The sequence below is a fragment of the Rousettus aegyptiacus genome, unplaced genomic scaffold (assembly GCF_014176215.1).
Source record: "Rousettus aegyptiacus isolate mRouAeg1 unplaced genomic scaffold, mRouAeg1.p scaffold_m13_p_16, whole genome shotgun sequence".
NCBI lineage: Eukaryota > Metazoa > Chordata > Mammalia > Chiroptera > Pteropodidae > Rousettus > Rousettus aegyptiacus.
The window spans coordinates 44502417-44525707 of NW_023416291.1; the positions used below are offsets into that span (position 1 = coordinate 44502417).

The 23291-nt window shown below is 53.2% G+C and overlaps 1 protein-coding gene across 8 annotated transcripts in view; it reads left to right on the forward strand.

The window, feature by feature from the left end:
* SLC39A14 (solute carrier family 39 member 14) overlaps window positions 1–23029 on the forward strand; it is a 38341-nt gene extending 15312 nt beyond the window's left edge. For 4 of the 8 annotated variants that reach the window (XM_036233956.1, XM_036233957.1, XM_036233960.1 and 1 more), the window contains exons 2-9: window positions 11272–11549; window positions 13267–13453; window positions 16466–16635; window positions 18489–18611; window positions 19324–19512; window positions 19643–19850; window positions 20801–20985; window positions 22497–23029. In XM_036233956.1, coding sequence (XP_036089849.1) covers window positions 11272–11549; window positions 13267–13453; window positions 16466–16635; window positions 18489–18611; window positions 19324–19512; window positions 19643–19850; window positions 20801–20985; window positions 22497–22643 — 1487 coding nt within the window. In that variant the 3' untranslated portion in view covers window positions 22644–23029. Of the gene's footprint in view, window positions 1–6878; window positions 8244–8305; window positions 9988–11271; window positions 11550–13266; window positions 13454–14247; window positions 14418–16465; window positions 16636–18488; window positions 18612–19323; window positions 19513–19642; window positions 19851–20800; window positions 20986–22496 lie in introns of those variants that run through there. The other 4 variants (XM_016141586.2, XM_036233955.1, XM_036233958.1 and 1 more) reach the window with 4 other exon arrangements.
* The last annotated feature ends 262 nt before the right edge of the window (window positions 23030–23291 follow it).

Genomic DNA, 23291 nt, shown 5'->3' on the forward strand with positions numbered 1-23291 from the left:
GCTGTGTTCTCCCACCTGGACACCGGGGAGCCTCCTCCCCGGTACCCAGCTTCTGTTCTTGCCCACCCCGACCCCGCGCTCCACACTGCCGCCCCGCGAGTACGCTGAGAACTCAAATCTGATCACACCTTTGCTGCTTAGCTACCTTGCCATGGGCGGCAGGCCCGTCCCTGCCCTGGGCCCCACCACCCCCTCTTGTGTGCGCCCCGGCCACACTGGACACGAAGGCCTTAGACGCGCCATGTTCTCCGAGTCTGTCTCAGCTGCATCTGGAACGTTCCACCCCATCCCCACCCCCCTCACCTGGTCCACAGGCCTCCGCTGAAGTCATCTTTCTGGAGGCCTCCCCCGGCCCCCGACACTAGGTTCGCCTGCCCTGCCACGATCTCCATAGCTCCCTGTAGCCCGCCACGCTGTGATCTGTGGTACGTGGCAGCTTGTTCCCCAGGGACCCAGGTGAAGGAAACGGCGGGGTTTGCTCCCGTTGTCCCCGCGTGTTTGTAAACAGCACCTCCTTTCACTACCAAGTGCATGCTTTGGATGACTAATTAATAGCCCAACCTACTAGAAGCAGGGAATCAAAAACTACATTTTCCAGACATCTTTGCACTGAGACTCCCGACGTGCCTGGATCCTGCCGGTTAGCTGTGCTCCGTCCGGCCGTGACCGTGTAGGCGCTGGTGTGGGTCGCGGCAGGACCAGAGGACCAGGCCTCGTTCTGGCGCCCCGGCTGCCTGGCCGGGGGCGGGGGTGGGGGGAGCTAGCTCCTGGAAGCTCCGTCTAGAACCTGTTCCTCCCACTCTTCTGATGATTCTCTGAGCCATTTAATACCTTGTACAAAATCCTTTCCTGCTCAGCTTGCCTAGCTGAACCCTGATCAAAACATAACCTTTGTCCTCGGTGTTCTTATAAGTTGCTTTTTGGATCTATTTGCTTTCCCTGCTCTGTGTGGGCAGGTTCCAGGCCTCCCCAGTACCTGGCATAATTCCTGGTATGAAACTGGTAGGCAATGGATGTTTGTTAAAAGAATGAAGTCTTGGATTGTGTTTTTCTTTTTAAAAAAGTCTCGTAAGTATAACTAGCTTTTAGTTCAGTGAGTGTAAATGAAATTGAAGGAATGGAGGTTGTTTAGTCTAGAGAAAAAAGAGGATGTTAAGTCGTCCTAACAGCCGACCTTGGACGAGCAGGGCTAAACTTGGTCTGTGGGCCCCGGCGAGAGGAGGCGCTGAGCTGCTGCCGCAGCAGAGGCCCTGCAGGCAGACGCCAGTTAGAAGGCAGGTTGGGCTTCCCATCTTCCAGCAGAAATTCTCTGCCTCTCCCTGCCATGTACTCAGCAGCGGTCCAGGCACTGTGTTGTGAAGGAGTGAGGGGAGGGTTCTCCCTGCCTTCAAAGAACAAAAATCCGTTGGGGAGGCACTATGGGAAGGCAGGTCATCAGGAGCCTGGCGTGATTAGGGGTCACAGAGTGCTCTGTGTAATCCAAGAAGGCTTCCTGGCAAAGGGGGCAGTCGAGCTGCCCAGTGAGAACAGGCAGGGTTCAGGTCTAGGTGAGGGAATTGGCTTGAGAGCTTAGAGAGGGGACAGAAGGAAGAGACCTCAAGTGCACCCCGCGTTCTCACCGTCCGGCTGTCTCTCGCTCTTCAGAGTGCCCTGCGGGACTGGATGTTTCAGAGCTTACTGGTGCTGGGGACACATGGCAGGTTAGCTAGCGGTGGACCCCGAATTCGAACCCAGGGCTGCCCAGCTTGTCCTGCTGTCCGATGATTCAGCCACTAGATCGTACATTTTACTTACTTTTTGACCCCGAATAACCAGTCAGGGAGTTTCGTTCCATCCGGGTGTAAATATAAGTGGCGGAAGAATGGTGTCATGATTTCGAAGCCACGTGCCAGGCCCTGTCACCTGACAGACAGGAGTGGACTCAGAGGGACAACAAGTCAGGGTTTTGCAACTGAGTGTCTGGGAAATGTTGACGGATGAATGACGGGAATAGCAGTAACTCTGGCCCTGCATCTGGGGGGGTGCGGTTCTGGGTGGGGGATCCCTGGCTGGCTCCTGCTCACCCAGCTGCCTCCGCCTGACTTAGTTAGTTTTGGAAGACTTCTCTGCTTTGTCAGGCGCAGGCTCCGGCTGGGACAGTGGAGCCAGGCAAACACACTCACTCCCTCGGCCTCCTGCTGTTCCTCGCTAGGGACCCGGCTGGGCAGCCGGCAGCCGGCAGCGCGCGGCTAAGTCGGCCACCCCTGCCGTCCGCGGCGGCTGCCCCGGGCTGACACCAGGCTCTGCCCTCGCTCGCACAAGCGCCGATGCACACAGTGGGGACTCAGTCAGTATCGATGAACAAGCACCAGGCTAATGGTTCTCATTTTGTTCCCTGCTTCTAGGTCGCTGCCTTTTTTTTTTTTTTTTTAACTTTTCTCATCCGATCCCTCCCAGCAACGTGAGGTTCCACAGGGAGAGCAAGTGGGCCAACGCTTCCAAGTCCCGCCACCCCCTGCCCCTGGCAGCCCTCCCGCACTGTCTGCGGAAATCTCCCACCCTGGGTGGCCTTGGGCCGGGCCAAAGCTTGAGGCTGAGGTTCTGGGAGTGGGAGCTGGCAGGAGAGAACACATCCTTTTTAGGGTACACAGGAGAGCGGTTAGGTGGGAGGCCAAGAGGCAGAAGGGATGGCCGATTGAGTCCTGGGCCCCTTGGCCAAGGCCCAGGGCTGGCTTGCACGCCGTCATATTTATATTGTGCTTCAGAGGGGTTTTCGCTTGTCTCTCGGGAGGGTAGCCTCTCGACGATGTTCATTAGGTGGGGGGCGCAGTCTGCAGGCTGGGCAGTTTTCCTCAGAAACTGCCAGAGAGCCCGTGGGGTGGTCCCGATTTGAGTACCAAGCTGTGAGACCGCTGGATTTCTAACTGGTTCGATTAGTATTTGCACAGACGACTCTCAGTAATGGACCGTGAATACTAGGAATATACCAATTATTTGTAGAATACTTGCCACTTTTTGTTTTAAACCGTGTGTTTATATTCAACTATAGTTTTGTTTGCAGTTTTTATAGTCGGCTGTATCGATGATGGGATTTGCAGCTTCGAGGTTTTGCGTCATACTTAGAAAGTTATCCTCAACTCTTCGATTATAAAAATAACCATGTTTTCTTATTGCCGTACCCCTACTACGCATGGATGGGTGACAAGTCAGTGAGTTGAAGAATAAATAAGTAACCGAAACACTCCAAAATCTCACCCCTCAAGAAACAGTCATCGCTACTGTTAGACGAATGTTGTTCCAGACAGTCTTCCAGGAATACTCATAGGTAAACGGATATAGAGAAATAGATACAAATACTTCTATAAAAATGTATTTAAAGTTTCCCTGAATGTAACAGAAGACAAAGAACCCGTAGTGAAGTTAAAGGAATTATTAAGCTTTAGAGAAATGTTTTTCTTAAAAGAGAGATTATTTCCTCAAAAATCCCAATAGGGTTAAGAAAAAAATAAGACCTCGCGGGTCATACCTGTAATTACGCGTTTCCATTGTAGGCAGTATTGTTTGACTCTTTGCTATGAAAAATGAGGACATTTTCGTTTTCACGTTTTTTTCTCATATTTCTTCCCATCTTTTCATTATCTTAATTACATTATTAAAGTGTCCATTTTTAAAATAACATTTAGATTCTGTCCCGTAACCATGATCCCTGTAGTTGTTTTTTTTTTTATCATTCCTAGTTGTATTGCTTACCATCAGTTCTCTTACCATGGCTTCTGCGTTCCTGGGCTCCTTTTAAAAATGTCTTTGTTAATTAGTTACATTTCCTTATCACATTATCCCCACCTCCCTGCGCCCCCCAGCCTAGGGACCGTGTTTCCCGACTGCTTGCAAGCGTCAGAATTTCTGCCTGTTCTCTACCAAATTTGTAGGACATCTTAGCTGGGAATAATGTTAGCGGTTTACATTGTCGCTGAGAGCCGTGTAAACGTTGTTGCATTTCCTTCCAATACCGAACATTGCTATGGGAAAGATGGGGGCAGTCTGAATTGTCTGACCCATAAGAAGTTTTAGGCAATGTCTCGGTTTTGAGCATTCTGCATCACATTGTTGCGTATTTCGATCTTCAGAGTCTGTTTCTCCTTATGTTTCAGGGGAATCTTGTGTTATTGATCTTAGAAGGATCTTCTGTTCCATTCGTGGGTTCTCTGCTTCAGGAAACCAATTATCCCTATGTTGGTATGTTTGTCTTCTGCTTAGTAGCCATGTGGCCTATAATGACTTTTCCATCAACGACTAACCGCATATATGACCGTGGTCTCATAAGATCATGATAGAGTTGAAAATTTTCTATTGCCTAGTGACCGTCCTAGCCATGTTAACATAGGAGCATAATGTGTTACACAGATACTTGACCACTAAGTTACATTTGCCTTCAGTATTCAGCGTGGTGACATACGGTATAGGTTTATAGTTTAGGAGCAGTAGGGGGGTAGAATTCGTCACCCCAGCATATGTCAGTTTGGCATAGTGATTATTTCAGGCTGGTTAATTTTAAGAAACAGAAGGAAGACATGGGAGAAGCTCTGAAGGTGAAGTAGACATTACGCTTTGTAAAACACACTTAATGTTTGTAAGGGAACCTTCCATTCGTGGGGGTGTCTCCCTCACTGTAGCAGGAAGAAGAGGGTTCTCTCAAGTCTCTTATCAGTGCAAATGTCATGGACTTAAATCTGCATAACGACCTTTCCTTGGTTGACTTGGTGTACTGTGCCTGTCCTGGGAACCTCCCATAACTGACAGCCCTCCTCCCCTGCCCAGCCCCCAACATCTTCTTCCGTCCTCAGCCTCAGATGGTATTTCAAGTCGTGGCTTCAGCCATTTTGGTGAGTGACTCAGTTTTCCTGGGTCTCTCCCATGTAGACAGGAAGTGTACGTGTTTGTTATTAAGCTTTTCTTTGTTTTTCTCCTGTTATTCTTTTATTGCAGGGACGTCTCAGCCAAGAACCAGTTAGGGTAGAGGAAAGTTATTGTACCATGTAGCCTAGGTGAGTAGCAGGCTGTACCGTCTAGGTTTGCGTGAGTGCACGTGACGTTCCCACAACTAGGAAGTCACCGGGCAGGCACCTCTCAGGAAGTATCCCTGTCTTTAGCAGGACGTGACCGGATTAGCTTCCCTTTGTCTCTTTCCTTCGCATTCACTGCGGTTTTCTCAAACCTTCCTTTGTCAGTGTTTTTATTGGCAACATTATTTTTTCTCTGTTCATTCTAGTTAATTTTTTCATTCTTCGGCGACGTCGTTTTGGTCTTTTTTTAGTAAGCCTGCATCTCCTCTTATCTCCCTTTACGTGATAATCTCATCTCTGAGCTGTCTCTGTTGCGTCAGTATTCCGATGAAGTTACTCCGCAGCAAGAGGCAGTCGTGAAGAGTTGCGCCTTGCTTTCGGCTGACGCCTTTGTCTTTTGCGTGCTTGGCCTGTCGTTTCTTTTTGTGCTCGTGCTCGTGCTCTCCGGCGTCGTTGGCTCTAAAATAAGACAGCGACTTTCATCCCGCCGAGTTGAGAGCGATCGGTCCCACCCCAACGACAGCAGTGCCGAGAGCCTGGTCCTTAGGACGACCTGTTTTCTGCAGCCTGAACGAATGGGGGCTGCGGATGAGGCGGGAGATGGATCTGTCCCCTGCCTACCCTGGGATTTTTGTCAACGGCCCCAGTGGTGTATGGCTCAGCCTACTCATTTGTGAGATGTGTTCCGTTTCTGTCGGAAGGGTAGGAACACTCACTGGAATTGGAGAGTTTCCCCAATTCAGGATGTGGCCTCGGAGCCCTTGACCCTGAACACTGGGAACGAGTTTCCCTCGAGGAAAGTCGGCGGGAGGAAAGTCGGCGCGTTGTTCTTGGTCCGGTTGCTGCACCTGTTGGATTCTCAGCCTTCTCCGCCCCCGCCCCCCAGCAGCTTTCCCACTACGCCCACACTGAAGGGGAAGAAGAATTGGCGGCGACCGGCAGCCCTCCCGACCTGGGGCCTGTTGGCGAGGATCCTCCTGGTTCCGCTCACATCACCGGGGCTTTCAAGCCTGGGCCAGGGCTCGGGGATGAGCCGCGCGGGCGCCTCCTGCAAGCCTGTCCTTGCCTCTGCTTTTGAAGCTATTGTATCAGAGTTTGCCTGTTTCCTTGTTTGGTTGCTATAGGTGACTTTTTTTTTTTTTCTCTTTTCTTTTTTTCTTTTTTCTTTTGCTTGCTTTTTACTTTTTTTTTTTTTACTCAAATGTTAATTATCAGGGTAGGAAAATTGTGATGCCATTTCAATTCTTTGTTGTAGCTCTGATCTTTGTTTCTATGTAGTGTTTCAACATACGTCATCTTCCTTAACACTTAGAAAACTCCGCGGGTTTATTTTCCTCTTTCTAAAGGAAACAGACCTAGTGAGAGCAGCGAGTTGCTTGGAGTGGCTGCAGATTGGAACCCTCACACCAAGTCCATGGTCCTTCTGTTGCGTAAGCCAGGGTTGCCCCAGATGCCAGCAGCCCCTGTACCAAATGCAGGGTTTTTGATTCCTCAGGACCTCTCTACCCTGAGGCCTCGCGTTGTCATTTGTCCCCAGGTTTCAGGGATTTCTATGCACCTGTCCTAATGAAGACTCAGAAATGTTTCCCCTGGAATCACCCAGAGCCATCTGCTACAAGAAAATGTCCACTGGGAGATCCTCTTAGGCTGGCAGTCCCCGGCCTTAGGGCGGAGTGGGGTTGGGGCTGGAGAAAGACCAGTCTGTTTGAAGGTCTGCAGAAGTAAGTCGTAGCCGGGAGAGAACTCTGGCGAGGTGGGAGTTGCCTCGTAGTAAGTAGCCGGCTGGGTCGTTGATACTCCCAGCCCTGGAGGATGTGCTGAGGGGACCCGAGGGGACCCGTGTGCTGCAGAGACTCCCTGCTGTCTGTCCCGGGAGGAACGTAAGAGAACAAGATGTCTCTTTACATCCTGCGGGTTTTGGGTGGGGAGAAGACAGTTGAGGGGAACACCCGGGGTGATTCACTGAGGCCCGGTTGGCAGGGGCCAGTGCCCTGGGAGTCCCCATCCCCCGCTGCTCACTACGCCTCCTCCACCCCTTCAACCCCCGGGGTCATTCTTTAGTGTGGAAAGTCTTTTCTCAACTTTAAGTGAAGTAGTCTGTAACAACCCAGTTCAGACTGCCCTTGACCGGTTGCCGCGCCTCGGCTGACCAAGACCCCAGCTGAAGAGTTCCAGCCTGTAATTGCCCGCGCTCCCGCACGGCCCATGCTCCCGGGGCGTGGTGTTGGCATAAGAGGGCAGGGATGCGAACACACGTCCTGCCCATTTCCTGTGGCTTGCCACTTGGCCTTGGACACAGCTGTGCCTCCGCCAAGTTTGTCTCTGGAGCATTTGATCTTCTGTTCCACGTGTCATTCCTTGGCCCAGAGGAATCCGAACGAGGGTGATGGGCTTCCCGGGGGCCAGGGAAGGGAGCAGCTCCCAGGCGCCTCAGGCCTCCGTTGCCTGTTCAAGTCACATTAATGTCCAGCCTCCGGACCAAGCATCGCGGCATGCCAGCCACGATTTTGTCTCCCCAAAGAGAAGTCAGTGTGTCTGTCTGGTTCTCTCCGAGAGGCGAGGTGGGCTTAGAAAAAACGCAGCGTGGTAAATCCAGCAGTCGAGTATGTCCACGGGACAGGTGGTGTTTCTAGGCTGAGATACTTCTGGACCAAGTAAAGGGGCGACAGGCAGATGGAATTCTGACTTAGGAGCCTCCAGTGTGGTAAGGAAACTTGACGTTTCACAGACATTCTGAGAAAACATCTCTTGCTAGCTTTCTCATAAGTCTTTCATTCCCCCTTCCCAGCCCCCGGAGGGGTTGAGTCTGGTGAGGGGTTGAGTCTGGCGCCTTGGAGACAGAGCCGAGGCACTGTAATAAGTTACTTCTTTGAACCCGAGCCAAGAGAACAAAGGAGTGGAGAGACTCCAGCTTCTCTTCCGTGGAAGAGCCTGGTCCTCCGAGCCAGGGGCGCCCTTGAGCCTTTTCCCCTCCAGTGTTTTCATGCCTGGCCCCAAATTTCTTCTTACCACTCCCGGACGATGTCCTTGAGTGCAGTTGGCTCGGCACCCTGGAAGGACAGGAGTGGCCCACGGGGGGCACGCCCATTCTCATGGCCTTCATAAAATGGGCTTCCTCCTCCAGCGGGGGCCACGCGGCGCGGACCAGCCCAGCCTCCCCGGCCATCCAGCCTCCCCGGCCATCCAGCCGCACCAGGAGCCGTATGTTTTCTTCCTCTCATCTTTCTTCCCTCAAAAGAATATTTTATGAATTCTTTTTTTTTTTTTTTCCCCTTTCTTTAGGAATAACTTGTAGTTAAGGGCGGGGAATCTCCATTAGACTAGAACACTCGCCTATTGTGTCTGCCAAAAGTCCAGAGTGACTTGGATTTTTAAAGTGAATTTAGCAACCCTGAGGCCCTGGACCAGGACTTTTTACAGCCTCCCTGTGGTTTTTAGACTCCCCTCACTTTGGGCCGTGGGCACGGTCACGGTGTTGGCCAGGCAGGAAGCCTCTGCTTGCCGAATCTACCCACGCTGTCCGGGCTGTGTTAGCAGCCACGCTGAGGGCCGGCAGGCCCCTGGGTCAGCAAAGAGCAGATACTTCATAAATGCTGACCTTGACATGAGCACCTACCCAGATCAAGCTAAAATCACCTTGCATGTCTCAAACCTGAAGTGTGTGTACGTTTGTGTTTTCTGATGTTTCGAAGTTACCGCAGACACATTTGAGAAATTCAGCTAAAATCGAAACGTGTTTTTTTGAATTGATTCTGCAGAAGGAACTCTGGAACAGAGCCTTTCGTCTAAGGCACACCTGGGGCTTCCCCTACGCAGGTCTGCAGGGCATCTCACGCCTGGATTCGGGGTGCATGCTGGGGCTGGTAGCAACTGGGAACGACCCGTCCGCAGACATGCAGGATTTGGGGGACGGCCGTGTTACCCGTGTCCCGACCCAGCAGGAGCAGCGGTGAAGGGCGCCGTGGCCTGAGCGTCGTTCAGACCCGGCTTCGTGAAAAGTTCGGTTCCGGTTTTGCTGCTCTTCTTGCTGGCTGTGGATCGTGTTTCCTCATATCCGAACCCCATTCTCCTCATTGTGTAGACGAGTGTCCCGGCGTCTCTTAAAGACCCCACGAATGGCGGTACTCAGCGCGGCGCACACCGGTCACCTTCCCTCTGCCCCTCCTCTCCGAAGGCCACGCAACCCATCGTTCGACAGCCCAGCACACGTGCCTTAGATGACTGTGGTCGGACAGAGAACAGTTTTCTTTGTACAGTGGGGTTTGGCCATGCCGGCCTAAGATCCACGCTGTGTACCCTAATTTAACTTTTGGTTCTTGGTGGAGATTTGAGAGTTGTTACTCTCAGAGGGACAATCATACAGACTGTCGTTATCGCTGATGGCCTGCTCAACCATCTGTTTGTGTGACTCACAGTATGTTCCGTTGAAGGGTGATGCTTTGTGTCTCAGGCTCTGTGCATGCCCCCGAAAGGCCGCCCTGTCCCAGACGTGCTTGTGGTCGGGGACTTGTGTGATACGTGTGCCGCAGGCCTGGAGCAGAGTCAGCCACAGGATTATTTATGACCATTCCGCTAGCAGTGTCATAGCTGTGCTGAGAGGGAGTCAAAGTGGAGGCACCTTGTTAATTACAAGTCTTATAATAATAATAGCCACGTTTTATTGAGTGCTTTCTATATATAGTTTAGGCACTCAGTGACTTGCAATGCAGCTCTTGGCATTAAATCTTCACAATAATCCAATGAGGAGGCTGCGAGTTTTATAGATGAGAAGACTGGGGTGTAGAGAGATGCTGAGTAACTTGGCCAAGGTCGCTTTAGGTCGGCAGCGGTGCAGAAACCTGAGCGAGGTCTTTCTGACACTCCAGGCCACGGCAAGCTGCATCACTGCTCTGGGCAGTTCTAGAATGTCGCCCTGGTCAGTAACTGGCCCAGGATCACACGGCTGGTAAGTGGCAGAGCTGGCATGCGACGAGCCTGCTCTGGACCACTCTGCTGCCCTTCCCCTGTCACACCCTGCCGGCCGGTGCCGTGCCTGGGGAGGCGTGGAAACAGCTTCAGCGACTGTGTTCCTGGGTCTGGATACAATAGGAGGCTCATTTTCCCTTCCTGGTAGTTCACTAATTTGTAACTCTTCTCAGGGAAATGATTAACGAAAGAAAAATTATCTTGAATCCTGCTGCCTTAAAGGTTTCCTTTTCCTCTGTTCCTTCTCAGTTCTTAACTCATTCATAATTGTTCTGCTTCTTAACATTAAACTCATACGAGTCTCCTTTTTTAGAGCTGCATGCTATTCCACGAGATGGATGTATTGTAATTCGATTGACCATAAACCCAACTTTCTGCCCATAGAATTTTAGTTTTTGATTTGCTTCTGTTAGCATAAGTTCTAGAAGTAGAAGTATAGTCAAAGGGATTTAAATACTCCGACTATCATAACTTTTCAAGAGTCATAATTTTTATACAGCCACCAGCCTTATCTGAGCCTGTCGTTGAACACTGACGTCTGGCGCGATACATTTTTTTTTAAATCTCTTGCTACCTTAACAAGTAGCAGTAGCATTATCTGTCTTTTAAATCTGTCGTCTCCACAAAACAAGGAGAATGAGTGTTTTCTGGGTTTGTTCGCCAATTCAGGCAAGATAAAAATAAACCTTCACCATGTTCGATATTACACGTTTTTCCCGGTCTGGTTTTTTCCCTTATTTTGGTCGTAGTATTAATCTTTTTAGATGTATATTTTGGAGAATGGAAACACACAGAAAAGTGGATAGAATAGTATAATGAATTCTCACCTAGGCATCATGCAGTTTCAGCAGTGACCGACTCACGTCTGATTTTATCTTCATTCGTGCTCCTATGCAACCCTCCTTTGTTATTTTGAAACAAATCCCAGATATTATTTGAGCTGTGATTATTTCAGTATCTTTAAAACATAAGGACTTTTTAAAAAAATACATATAACCACCTAGTTTTTTACTTTTGAAAAAATGTAATCAAACCTGTTGGATTTATTGGATTTATTTTTATTCTCTACTTGCAAAAGAAGGCTTTTTCCTGAAAGCGAGGCAGAGGCATTGGAGCAAGGGTGAAGAGTCGGCTTTGATAGTGGCTGGAGTCAGGGTCTGAGGAGAGACCCATCCCGTTCGGAGTGCGGCTGACGGATCGGGTGCCCGCAGAAGGGAGCGCGGGAGGGAAGTTGGTTTCTTACCCTGGCTTCTTGCTCTTGCAGGCTTGTCCGTCACCATGAGGCTGCTGCACCTAGCCTTCCCTAGCTGCATCCTGCTGACCCGGCTCATCTTATGGACAGCTGCTGCCGAGGCTAACACGGTGTCCACGGGGACGGCCGCCATCAGTGCGGCCTCTTTCCTGCAGGACCTCATGCATCGCTACGGGGAAGGTGACAGCCTCACCTTGCAGCAGCTGAAGGCCCTGCTCAACCACCTGGATGTGGGAGTCGGCCGGGACAATGTCACCCAGCCCCTGCAGGGACAGAGGAATCTCTCGACGGTGAGGCTCCTGGCTCCACACAGCACTCACTGTTCCTGTCCTCTCAGGGTTCACAATCTAGCCAGGCACAGGGGATGAGCCGCTCGGGGCAGGCAGGGTTGGGGCAGGCAAGCCTTGATGATAGATCAGCAAGTCTGAGTCTCCAGCAGGGCCTCCTGCATGGGTGTTTTAAAACCCTTGCCAAAGGGCAGCCGCGAAGTGGGGGCGCTCGGCCCCACACACTCTTCCTTGCAACCGCACGGGTAAGCTGGAGCCCCCGGGACCACCAGCGTTTCCAGTAGCCTTTGTAGTTGTCAAAGCCCTTTACCTGCTCTCCCTTGCAGCACCTCTAGGTGCAGATGGAACATCTTATTCTGCAGGAGAGAGTACTGAGGGTCCCACAGAGAGTTTCCGAAGGGACCAGGACTAAAGCCCAGGTCTTTTGGCTCCCGCTTCTCTGTTCTTTCTTCCGTATCATTTTGGCTAATCTGAGTCTGAGGCCGTTCGAGGCAGCCAGGGAATAAGTCAGGCAGCAGCGGCTTTATATCTCTCCTTTGTTCACTGTGCTGAGTGCTGTGAGAAACAAAAATGAGTCATGTTTAGGGGGTTTACTGTTAAGATGGGGAGCTCAGCCACCCAAGAACGAAGTTAGCCGGTATTAAAATGAAGCGTTAAATGCCGCGGTTGGGACAGTCATTGCAGGAGTCAGAAATGAGAGCGGGAACCCTGAGCAAGCCCGATTCCATCTGATCGTGGAAGCTAAGCAGGGTCAGGTCTGGCTAGTACTTGAATGGCAAGACCAGGTGCTGTAGGCGTAAAAAAGAAAAAAAAAAATGAGAGCGGGAGATGAGTGTACCCTAGGATAGTCAGGGAAGGCTCATGGGAGCTTCGACTTGAAGGAGGGTAGAGTTTGGAGAGATCAAAGGGGCCCAGGGCCCCCATGGCCTGGACTCAGAACCACGGGAAGGTGGTGGGCGTCTGGGTGAGGAGGCTGCCCTGGGGGCTGATGCAGCCTGCCCCCAGAGGCTTCCTGGCACGGCAGTGCCCTGGGGTCAGCAGAATCTAGCCCCCCCCCACGTCAGGACACCCAGAGGGCTGACTCTCTAGAGATAGATCCACCTAAAACCGAACCCAGGTAAAGACTGACCCAGGTAAAGACTGACCGTATAAAGTATAATTAGAAGGAAAAACTGCTGTGTTTCAGAAGAATGGTGTGTAAGAACCACTCCCCTGCTGCCCCCTAAAGGGACTGAGAGCTCATGGTCTGGCAGGCCACCGGTACTGGTACCAGTACCAGTGCACAATGGCTCTGGAGAAGTTTCTGAAATTTGCATTTTAATGTAATGGCTCCCCGGGCTGTTTGCGACGTTCAGCCAGATTTGCTATCTGGTTGAAGCTGTATCTTCAGGCATACAAATAGCATCGGGTTTTCTAGAAACCATGTTTTCTAGAAAGCACACCCCGGTCACAAAGATTGGAATTCAGCCGAGCCTGGAACCTCGGGGCAGCCACTTACCGATGTGGCGCTTCAGATATGGTTTAGCCCGGAGACTGATGTCTAAGATTACTTATCAGCTTTTCAAATTGAAGGACTGCCTTGCTCTCACCCCAGGAGGTTAGTCTTACGGATGGACAATTGCATCTTCTTTTTTGCCCTCCGGGAAGGCTGAGTCAGTCGCCGCTTGGGGCAAGGTGCGGCTAGGTTCTGAGAGGCTCTCTGCCCCTCACCCTCTTTCAGTGCTTCAGTTCTGGGGCTCTCTTCGCCACCCATAACTTCAGCAACCGGTCACGGATCGGAAGGAACGAGTTCCAGGAGTTCTGCCCCACCATCCTGCAGCAGCTGGACTCCCGGGCCTGCTCCTCGGAGAACCAGGAGAACGAGGAGAACGAGCAGACAGAAGAGGGGAAGCCAAGCCCCGTGGAAGGTGAGCTGGGGCAGGGTGGCCTGGCGCCCCGGTGCCCCCGCGCGCCCTCACGTGGACCTGCGGGCCGACGGGCAGGGCCGCGCGCTCAGTGTCTAACTGCGCGACCCGGTTATCCGCACCAGGAGGGGCAGAGGAGAGTAATGGTCGTGCTGGTATCTTCGTGCTCACGGGGCTGGTCCAGCCTGTTGTCACAGGGGACGGGGTGGCGGGCGAATGAGTGTTCGGCGCTGGGCTCTTAGACCAGCCCAAGCGTGTGTGTGTGTTGGGGGGGGGGGGGGTTGCTTTTATGGCCACAGTTCCATTTCCGCTTTCGTCAGACCGCAGCGGGTCGCCGCCGCCGCGGTGTTTCAGGCTGGCATTGAAGACTCTGCGGGGTCGCCCTCGCCCGCCCCCCGCCCCGCACCTCTGCTCCAGCCACGGGGAACTCGCCGTGGTCCGTGGGCGCACACGCAGCCCTCGGGCCCGGATCGCCCGTCCGGCACGTGCTACGGCGCTGGGCGCCTCGCGCACGCCACCTGTGCACCCGGGTCATGCCGCGTTTCTTCCCGTCGCCCTCCGCCTCCTACCCTTTCGCGTTGTTTACCCCCGCCTCCGTCTCAGAGGTCAGCCTCTCCGGGTCGGCGGCTTTGCTGCGTCATTTTAGACTCCTCCACAGCGCCCGGCGACAAACGGACTCGACGGCTATTCCCCGATGGCGCGGTGGACCTCGGTAATTCCGAACGGCCGCCCCGGCGGCGGCGGGAGCGCTCCACCCTCAGTAACCCAGGCCCTCGCCTGTTTCTGTTCCTCCACAGTGTGGGGCTTTGGTTTCCTCAGTGTGTCCCTGATTAACCTGGCCTCTCTGCTGGGAGCCCTCATCCTGCCGTGCTCGGAGAAAGCGTTTTTCAGCCGCGTGCTCACTTACTTCATCGCCCTGTCCATTGGAACGCTGCTCTCTAACGCGCTCTTCCAGCTCATCCCAGAGGTGCAGTAGAACAGAACCACACACGTCATCTCCCCCTACCCCGGGGCGCCCACAGCCGAGCCCCCCCCTCCCCACCGACCTCCCCGCTTCCAGGCTTCCAGTCCCGCCCTGTGCTCTAAGGCGCCCGCCGACTGCCACCTGACGAATTAACTTCTTCACCCTCGTATCAAGGGACGCAAATGACTTCCGACTCTGGGTCTCGAGGGCCTCCTCTCATTCCTGGGCACCCAGGTTCGCCTCTGGTCTCCTCAGGTGATGTCAGGTGCAAGGCCGTTAGCACCGGCCCTCCGGTCGGGGGCCCGTCAGCCTCTCCGCCTCAGTGCCTTTCCCGAGCCCTGCTTTCAGGCCTCGAAAGGAAAGCGTTAGCCGGAGGTCTCTGCCTGGCCCTGGGTGTTCCGTGCCCCTGTGTTCTAAGTAGAGGCCCTCTCAGTGCTCAGGGGTGGCCACCAAGAGATTTTCCGTCTGGAATGAGGCAGAAGGAAAAGAAGTTACCGACTGAGAAATAGATATTGGCCTAAAAGGCGAGCGATCCTTTTTTTATCTTTAAGCAGGCCATAGTTGGAGGCAGAGAGGGCCAAACACAGAGCAAAGACTTAACAACAACAAAGGGAATTAAAATTACAAGATAAAAGAAAGAGACACTCCGTCCCTCATGCCTTGCATCTTGACTTTTTCCTGAGAGGACCGACTTCCTGGTGCCCTGACTTGACTGTTTGGAAGTGTTTGTTAATTTTGATTTTTAATTGTGACCACTGAGGAGCTAAAAAAAAAAAAAAAAGGAAAAGAGAGAAAGGCCCAAGTCGACAGCCTCTGCCCCCTTTGTCAGCTCAGGCAGGGGGATGCAGGGGAGGTGATTACGGGTGGACCTCCCTTGGGAATGGTGGCGACTGCCTTTCATAAAGAGCCTGTGTCCGCAGCCGCCCAGCCTTCCCAGTCCAGAGACTCTCACCCCGCAGAGATACCAGACGTGCTGCCCAGGCCTCGCCTGTTCGTTCTTAACAGCGAGGAGAAATCTGGTTTAAGGTGAACCGTCTCCATGTCTCACGGTTCCACGAGAATCTAGCAAGCACTTCTCAGGGAGGCCTCATCTTAGGCTATTTTTTTTTCTTTTTCTTTTTTTTTTTTTAGCTCCAAAAAATCGAATGTATTAATTTTTAAATAATTAAGGTAAATGAAATGCCTCGTTGCCTGTTGGATCGAAATACAATAATTGAACACACTTCAGCCCTGTGGCCCACAGGGGAGTGCCTCACTCAGCCTGGCTCAGTTTTGTCCTGACCACGGTGTGCGACACTTGGGGAAATGGTAGAGGAAATATTTTCTGTGTCAGGGTGACCTTGGAACTCTGTTCTCTACATTGGAGCCCTCTCAGAGCACATGGAAATAAAAAGCCCAACCCTGGGAAGGCGAGTCTGGATGTCGGGGGCGTCGGGCCGTTCTGTCCTCCGAGCCTTCGCCCCGCGCACCGGGCCTTGTCGCGCCTTGCGCGCACCAGAGCGGGCCGTGCCCCGTGAGCCGGCGCGGCCCGGGTCAGGCGCGCAGAGCAGATGCAGCCGCACGGTGATCAGGCCCCTGCCAGCTGCTCCTATTTCCTGTTACGGACAGCCCCCGGGGCCAAAGTCCGCCGTGGCGGCCGCTGCAGAGAGAGCCTCACAGCGAGCCACCCAGCACGCACGTGGCTGTGTGACGCGGCCCCGCCCGCCCCGCCAGGCTCCACCGGCTGCCCTGCGAAGGCCGCAGGGTCGCGGGCCACAGAGTTCCAAGGCCACCGCGAATTCCTCTCCACTTCTTCTGAACTGGTTGAAAAAAATTGCATCAGACTCGAATCACTAACAAATTGTCTGTTTCTCTCTCTCCCTCCCTGCTTGTCTCCGATTTTTTTCCTTTCTGTTGCTTTTGTTCGTGTCCGCCGAAACCTTCCCCGTTGCCTCCCCGTGCCCTGCACCTTCTTCCCCTCAATGGTGGCTGCCGTGCTCTGGGACTCTCGCCTCCCCCGCCCCCCCCCCCCGCCCTGTCCTGGGTGGGGCTGGCCCCCCCGCCGACGGCAGTGTGGGGATATGGTCTCCTCTGCGTGACCGTCATCTCCCTCTGCTCCCTCTTGGGGGCCAGCGTGGTGCCCTTCATGAAGAAGACCTTTTACAAGAGGCTGCTACTCTACTTCATAGCTCTGGCGATTGGCACCCTCTACTCCAACGCCCTCTTCCAGCTCATCCCCGAGGTATGGCAAGCCCGGGCCCCTCACTCAGGAGCGCACGGCCTCCTGGGACAGTGGGCACCGGGGGAGGGCCCTCCACCTCGATGGAAAGCAGAAAACGGTCCTTTCCTTTCGGAAACCGAAGCGAGGGCTTAGGCGGAGCTAGGGGAGGAGAGGCAGCATAGCACAGGTTCGCAAGCTGAGTCCAAACCCCCGCTCCGTCATCGACAAGCTGCGTGACCTTAGTCAAGTCACTTACCCTCTCTGTGTTTTCGTTTCCTCTAATGTAAAATGGGGGAAGTAATAGGCCCGACCTCACGACGGTGTCGTGAGGGTTATGCGGGTATATGTGCCTAGGACGCGCTCTCTAACTGTTGGTGAGAAGATGTAGTGTAGTTAGGTTGCACATAGCTCTTAATTTTGGGCTTTTGGCACATACACACAAAAACCACATCACCAGAATTCATAGATCATCAATAAAAAAGATCAGTTCTCCCCAGCAGGGCGTTTTAGGGCAAAGGCGATTAAAACAAAATAGCCTCGTGTCACAAAAATTGAAGGCACCGTTGCCCAAGTTAGTGAGAAAATAGTCCGCAAAAGAGCAGGGAGCTCAGTCTTGACGAAGCCTGGCGGGCAGCCCTGGAGGAGTTTGCTCTGATTTGGTGTAACCCCCGCTGTAGACCGCTAATCACAGCGAGCAGAGCACAGGCCGTTGCGCTGTAGGTGGTCTGACAGGCCCCGACGGAGCCGGAGCCGACAGAGCCGGAGCCGGAGGTGGAGCGAGCAGGTGACGTCACCTGCTGCTTTAGCACCTAACGTTCCAAGGTGCGGCTCCGTTGTTTCCTCAGCTGACCTTCAGCTCCACTGAGTGACACCTAGAGAAGAAGTAATATTTTACCCGTCCAACAGACGTGGTCACAAGAGCCCACATCCGAGAGGCCGGGCGTATGATTCCCGAAGCCGCGCCCTCGCCCCGCGCCCGTCCGTCACGGCTTCTTGTGGAGAACAGTCCGCGGCCTGTCTTGGCGCCGCTTTTTCCCTGAGGCGGTTCGACTGTCCTGGAGCGTCGACCTGAATGTGTTGTTTCTACGCCAGAGTTTGATCTTTCTGTCTCTTAGAAAACTATACTAGTAGGTAGAGATTGCATTTCGTCCCTTAAAACAGAAAGGAAAAACCTACGTACCTTTTAAGCAGCCCAGAGTTCATGGGACTTAGGATCACTTTTATCTTGGGCTCTGTGCATGAGAAGGCTAGGTTTCATTCAAGAGGGCAGTTTCCTGTCAAAACTGAGGAGCAGGTCACCAGACACCCCCGAGACCCCCCCTCAAGTCAGGAGCATCCCCGAAAGTGGAATTCTCCCGATTTCTGCTGTCCACTTTCCAGTGGATTCTTCCTTTTTTTTTCCCCCCATAATAAAGAGTTTCCAAAAAGAATTCGGAACAAAACCCCCACCTTTGACACATGCAGCAACCCAGTCCGCTCCCCGGGCTTGGCGGACACCGGAGGTCTGCGGTCGGGGAGACGCCGCAGTTCCTAGCATTTAACCGAGGAGTGGATTTCCCATTTTAGAAACCGTAATTACACCCGCCTCCCTTAGCGTTTTCAGGCAGCTCGGCCAGGGACATACAATAGCGATGAAAATAAACACAGCGTCTTCTCTTTAAATGCGGAGTTTGCCAGCAGCGTCTGCCCTCGAGGCAGAGCGCCAAGAGCCGTGGTGGGCTGTCACAGGAGCGGGTGGGTGGCAGCTACCCCGGTGGGCACGGCACCCTCCTTCGTCCAGTCAAGGAAGTGGTTAAGGGCTGCGAGGGGGCCGGGGGCGATTTTTTTTTTTTTTTTCCTTTTCGTAAACTCGCTTTCTTTTCCTGGGTCCACAGGCGTTTGGTTTCGATCCCCTGGAGGATTATTACGTCCCCAAGTCTGCAGTGGTGTTTGGGGGCTTCTATCTTTTCTTTTTCACAGAGAAGATCTTAAAGATGCTCCTTAAGCAGAAAAATGAGGTGAGGCCCAGTTGTTGGTGAAGGAGGTGCTTCTGGGGAAAGCGTCTGTCTCGGAAATGCGTGTGCGTTGCAGTGGGGAGGTCACCTCGGCACCCCTACAGTGGGCTTGGGAGGGGCGAAGCCCACACATTTCATGAGCAGACACCCCATCTCGCCTCACGGGGACACCGGCAGGGGGCGAGGGCGGACCAGAGACCTGGTCTCTGGCCTGTGCTGCCTTTTACTAGGCAGTAATTCATCCCCTCTGTTATTCTAGATTATTTTTTAAACATACTTTCATACCTTTACGGCACGAAGAAGGGGCTGGACATGCACTGGTGTGAAGTGTGACCGCAAAGAAATAGGGCTGATCGTTGTGGTGGCGTAGTTCCAGAAAGATGCCGTTAGTGCCCGGCATGTAGTCATCCCCAGAATAGTTGCTGAATCGACTACGATTAGCTGGTGCAGAGAGGAGGAGCATGTGTGGACCCTGCGGCCGCCGCCGCAGTATCCCCTCCCCCGAACCCCGCCCCCCCACGCCAGGCCCGCGCGTGCACCTCGGCTCGGCTCTCTGGCACCCGGCCCTCTGTTTCTGCGTGTGTCATCGGGCCGCGTTTGTTCTAGGAGTGGGAACGGGGCCTTCCCAGGGTTGGGGCCCCGGCTTAGAGTGCACACTCAGCAGGCCTCGTGGCTTGGTGAGTGTCGTGCTGAGTGGTCCCTGTGGTCGCTCCAGCATCATCACGGACATAGCCATTACGCCTCCGAGACGCTTCCGTCCAGGAAGGACCAGGAGGAGGGGGTGACGGAGAAGCTGCAGAACGGGGACCTGGACCACATGATCCCTCAGCACTGCGGCGGCGAGCTGGACGCCAAGGCCTCCGCGATGGACGGGAAGGTCATCGTGGGCTCGCTCTCCGTCCAGGTCAGTGGGCCGCCCGCTGCTGGGTTGGGGGCCTGTAAGCGGTAATGGCCTGATGACCCGGGCCTCCCTTGCAGGTCCATCGTCCCCCGTCTCTCTGACCAGGGGGCTGTGGGGCTGGGATTTCTTGCAGGACCTGCAGGCTTCCCAGAGCGCCTGCTACTGGCTGAAAGGCGTCCGCTACTCGGACATCGGCACCCTGGCCTGGATGATCACGCTGAGCGACGGCCTCCACAACTTCATCGACGGCCTGGCCATCGGCGCCTCCTTCACCGTGTCTGTTTTCAAAGGCATCAGCACGTCGGTGGCCATCCTGTGCGAGGAGTTCCCGCACGAGCTGGGTGAGCGCGCACGGCCCCCGCCGCCCCGTCCCCCTCTGCTGCCCGGGCCTCTGGCCCCAGCAGCCTGCGCGTGGCCGACCCCTCCCCCGACTTCAAAACGCCGATCATAGTGAATACGTTCTCTATGTGTGATGTGAAATCTAACCACTAATTCTTCAGTTAAATTAATCGAAAATCGATCGTCGCACATGGCGGAGGTTTTTACAGGGATGTCTGCCTTCCCTCACCTCCGTCTCCCGTGGCTCGGTTTCCTCACCCGTACGATGGGGTTGATAACGGGACCTGCCTCGTAGATCTGTCGTGAGGATAGAGGCGGGGAGAATAGTTCGCGAAAGGGACTTCCTGAGCTCCAGACACTATCCTAAGTGCTCCGCGTAGGTCGGCTCCTATCTTCCTCATCTCCCAGAGGCCGAGGTGCACGGTAGAGGTCCGCCAGATGGGAAAAGTAGAGGAGCCACGGGTTGTTGGGAGGCCCTTCGTTTCTTCGGAGGGAGTGTAAAAAGCTTAGACTTTGGAAGCTCAGGTCACGTCCTGGCCTTGCCATTTATCGGCTTGTGGCTTTGGGCAAATTACTTAACTTCTCTCCGTCTCGGTCTTGTTTCCTGAAAATGCAATTTATTATGGTCGCGAGGGAGGAAGCTCCTCCTGTATCAGCATCAATCAGAAGAGAAATGCCACCGCCGCTAGTTGGCCCGTCTGTCTCGCACTAGTTGTAGCCTCTCGGCTAGATGCAGGTGGCCAGGTTTGCAAACGGGGACAGCTCCTGGGCGTGAGGATGAAGGGTGCCTTGGCCTCGTCGCCGCGCTCCCACGCCTGGGCTGGTCTTGGTCGTCACGCCGACTTTACCCAGTTGAAGCAGCCCGTCCTCGTCATCATGCTTGCTCGCTGTCCCGCGACCTAGCGTGGCCCTCCTGCCCACACCCTCCCCTCTGTCCTCTCCGCCGCCGCAGGAGACTTCGTCATCCTGCTCAACGCCGGCATGAACCTGCAGCAGGCGCTCTTCTTCAACTTCCTTTCCGCCTGCTGCTGCTACGTGGGCCTGGGCTTCGGCATCCTGGCCAGCAACCACTTCTCTGCCAACTGGATCTTTGCGCTGGCTGGAGGAATGTTCTTGTATATTTCCCTGGCCGATATGGTGAGTGTTCCGTGGTTCGTGCCATGTAGACGAACTCGACCAGGTTATTAAAGTCGCTGGTTGGGAGGACAGCTAAGGAGACGTTAGTTTCTTTTTGATAAACAGGTTTATTGAGGATCGTTCACATACCACACGGGTCACCTACTTAAGGGATATATATAAGTTGGTGATTTTTAAGGGGACTTTAGATTTTAAAGGATGAAAAGCTCATGTCATCAAAGAAAATGATTACTAAATTCAGCTCCAGGGTCCTTACTTTTAAATACTTAAGTTTTATAGAATAAGCGTAGATCAATGGAAAGCATTATCACCAGTGTCTGGAAGTATACATTGTACTGGACCCGCTAACATTTGATGTAACCGTCTAATTGACCTTGAGTTTGCTTGTGAAATACCTGATTTGTCATGTCTTTTGTATAAGTAACCACGTTTGCTGGCATGACGTGTTCTTCCTTGGTATGTTTACGTGAATTATTTTCCGTAGCCTTTGAAAATCCTATTTTTGGTGAGATGCTGACCAAGCTCCAGCCTCACCCACGGGAACATTTTCGAGTCCGTGGTGGGGATTCCTCCCAGTGGGTAGGACACTCTCTTGCGGTACTGGAATCGGAAGGTCTCCTCACTGTCCCCTGCCCACCTGGCGAGCAGCAAAAGGGCCTGAGTCATAGCTCCGGTCTCCGGCCCCTGACACAGTGGCTCAATTTCCCAGACAGGTCACAGTAACGTTCTGGTAGCAGAGATACCTTTTCAAGTGTTTTTAAGGATTCCAATAAAAAGTCTACTTTCGTCAAAGCGGTCGTTTTTAGCCGGCATCTGAACACCTCCAGGGCCGTGTGCACGCACAGCACTTTGCTCTCTGCCTCAGTAGTTGCGATGTGCGGTTGACCCTTCAACAGCAAGGGTTTTAAACTCCATGGGTCTACGTGTCTGTGGATTTTTTTTTTTTTTCCAGTAAACACCTTTACCGTTTTCAATCCGCGGATGTGGAGGGCCGACTGAATGCGTTGACCTAAACCATTTCATATGGGGAACCTGAGCACCTGTGGATTTTGGTATCCACGGTGGGGTCCTGGAACCCATTCCGCATGGATCCTGAGGGACAAGACAGCTCAGTTTTGGGGGAGTCAGAAGTCGCACGTGCATTTTTGACTGCACAGGCGTCAGCACCCCTAACCCCCATGTCGTCCAGGGCTCAGCTGTAGTGATGACCACCTCGATTAAAGAGAGGCTTAAATCAAGTTCTAGGGGCTGTCGCTGTTCATTTTCTTTCTAAACCAATTTTTATATGTATGTATATCTTAATTATATATTATGTACTTCTCACCCCAGTACTAATATTAACTACCATAATAGTCATATGTTATATACTAACTATGTTACCGTTTTAAGTAAATCTTAACAGAAGAAACATGTAGCAATTAGTCGATACAGTATCCACACTGCGCTGCCTTCTCCTGGACTCCCGCGGCTGGGACAGGAACTGCAGCTCTCTCGCTTCTCTCCTTCCTCAGTTCCCTGAGATGAATGAAGTCAGCCAGGAGGACGAAAGCAAGGGCAGCACCTTCGTCCCTTTTGTCATCCAGAACCTGGGCCTCTTGACTGGTTTCACCATCATGCTGGTCCTCACCACGTATTCGGGGCAGATCCAGATCGGGTAGGGACGGCCCCACGGGAGCCCCGCGCGGTCGCAGATCGGGCCCTTGGCCGCCTGATCCCTGGGCCGAGGACTCGGCATCCGCGGAGCGCCTCGGGCAAGTCAGTTATACTAAAAACTGTGACACGGACTGTATTTCTGCACTTCAATGTCAGCTGTTTTTAAAATGCTCTCTCCTGGTAATAAGCTGCCCTGGCAACGGTCTCCAGGCGGCACCCTCCCCTTCCCCTCCCTCCTTCTCAGATGGACGCCGGGACCCGAATGCAGCTGAGAAGACAAGTGCGACTTTTTCCTCCGGTTACCCTGGCCTCTTCCTCTTTGAACCAGTGCTGAGAGATTCCGATTCCTTTGCCCCACAATGCGAAAATAAAGTCAGCAGTCACAACCCTGGTTAGAACTCTCAGGAGGTAAATCTATATAGTTTTAGGGCCCATGAATCTAAATGTGTATCCTGGACCTCAAGATGAACCATTTTTAAGTAGATTCACCTGGTTTGTAGAGAACAGGTACAGGAGACAGGATCCCTCCTATGTTTTCAGTCTGTTCAGTTGCCTCTTCTCTCAGAGGGAACTGAAAGTCGGAACAGATGAGTAGGGCAAGGAGGGGAGGCGAGGTCGCCCTGAGAGGGGAAGTGGAGCCGATGGCGGGTGTC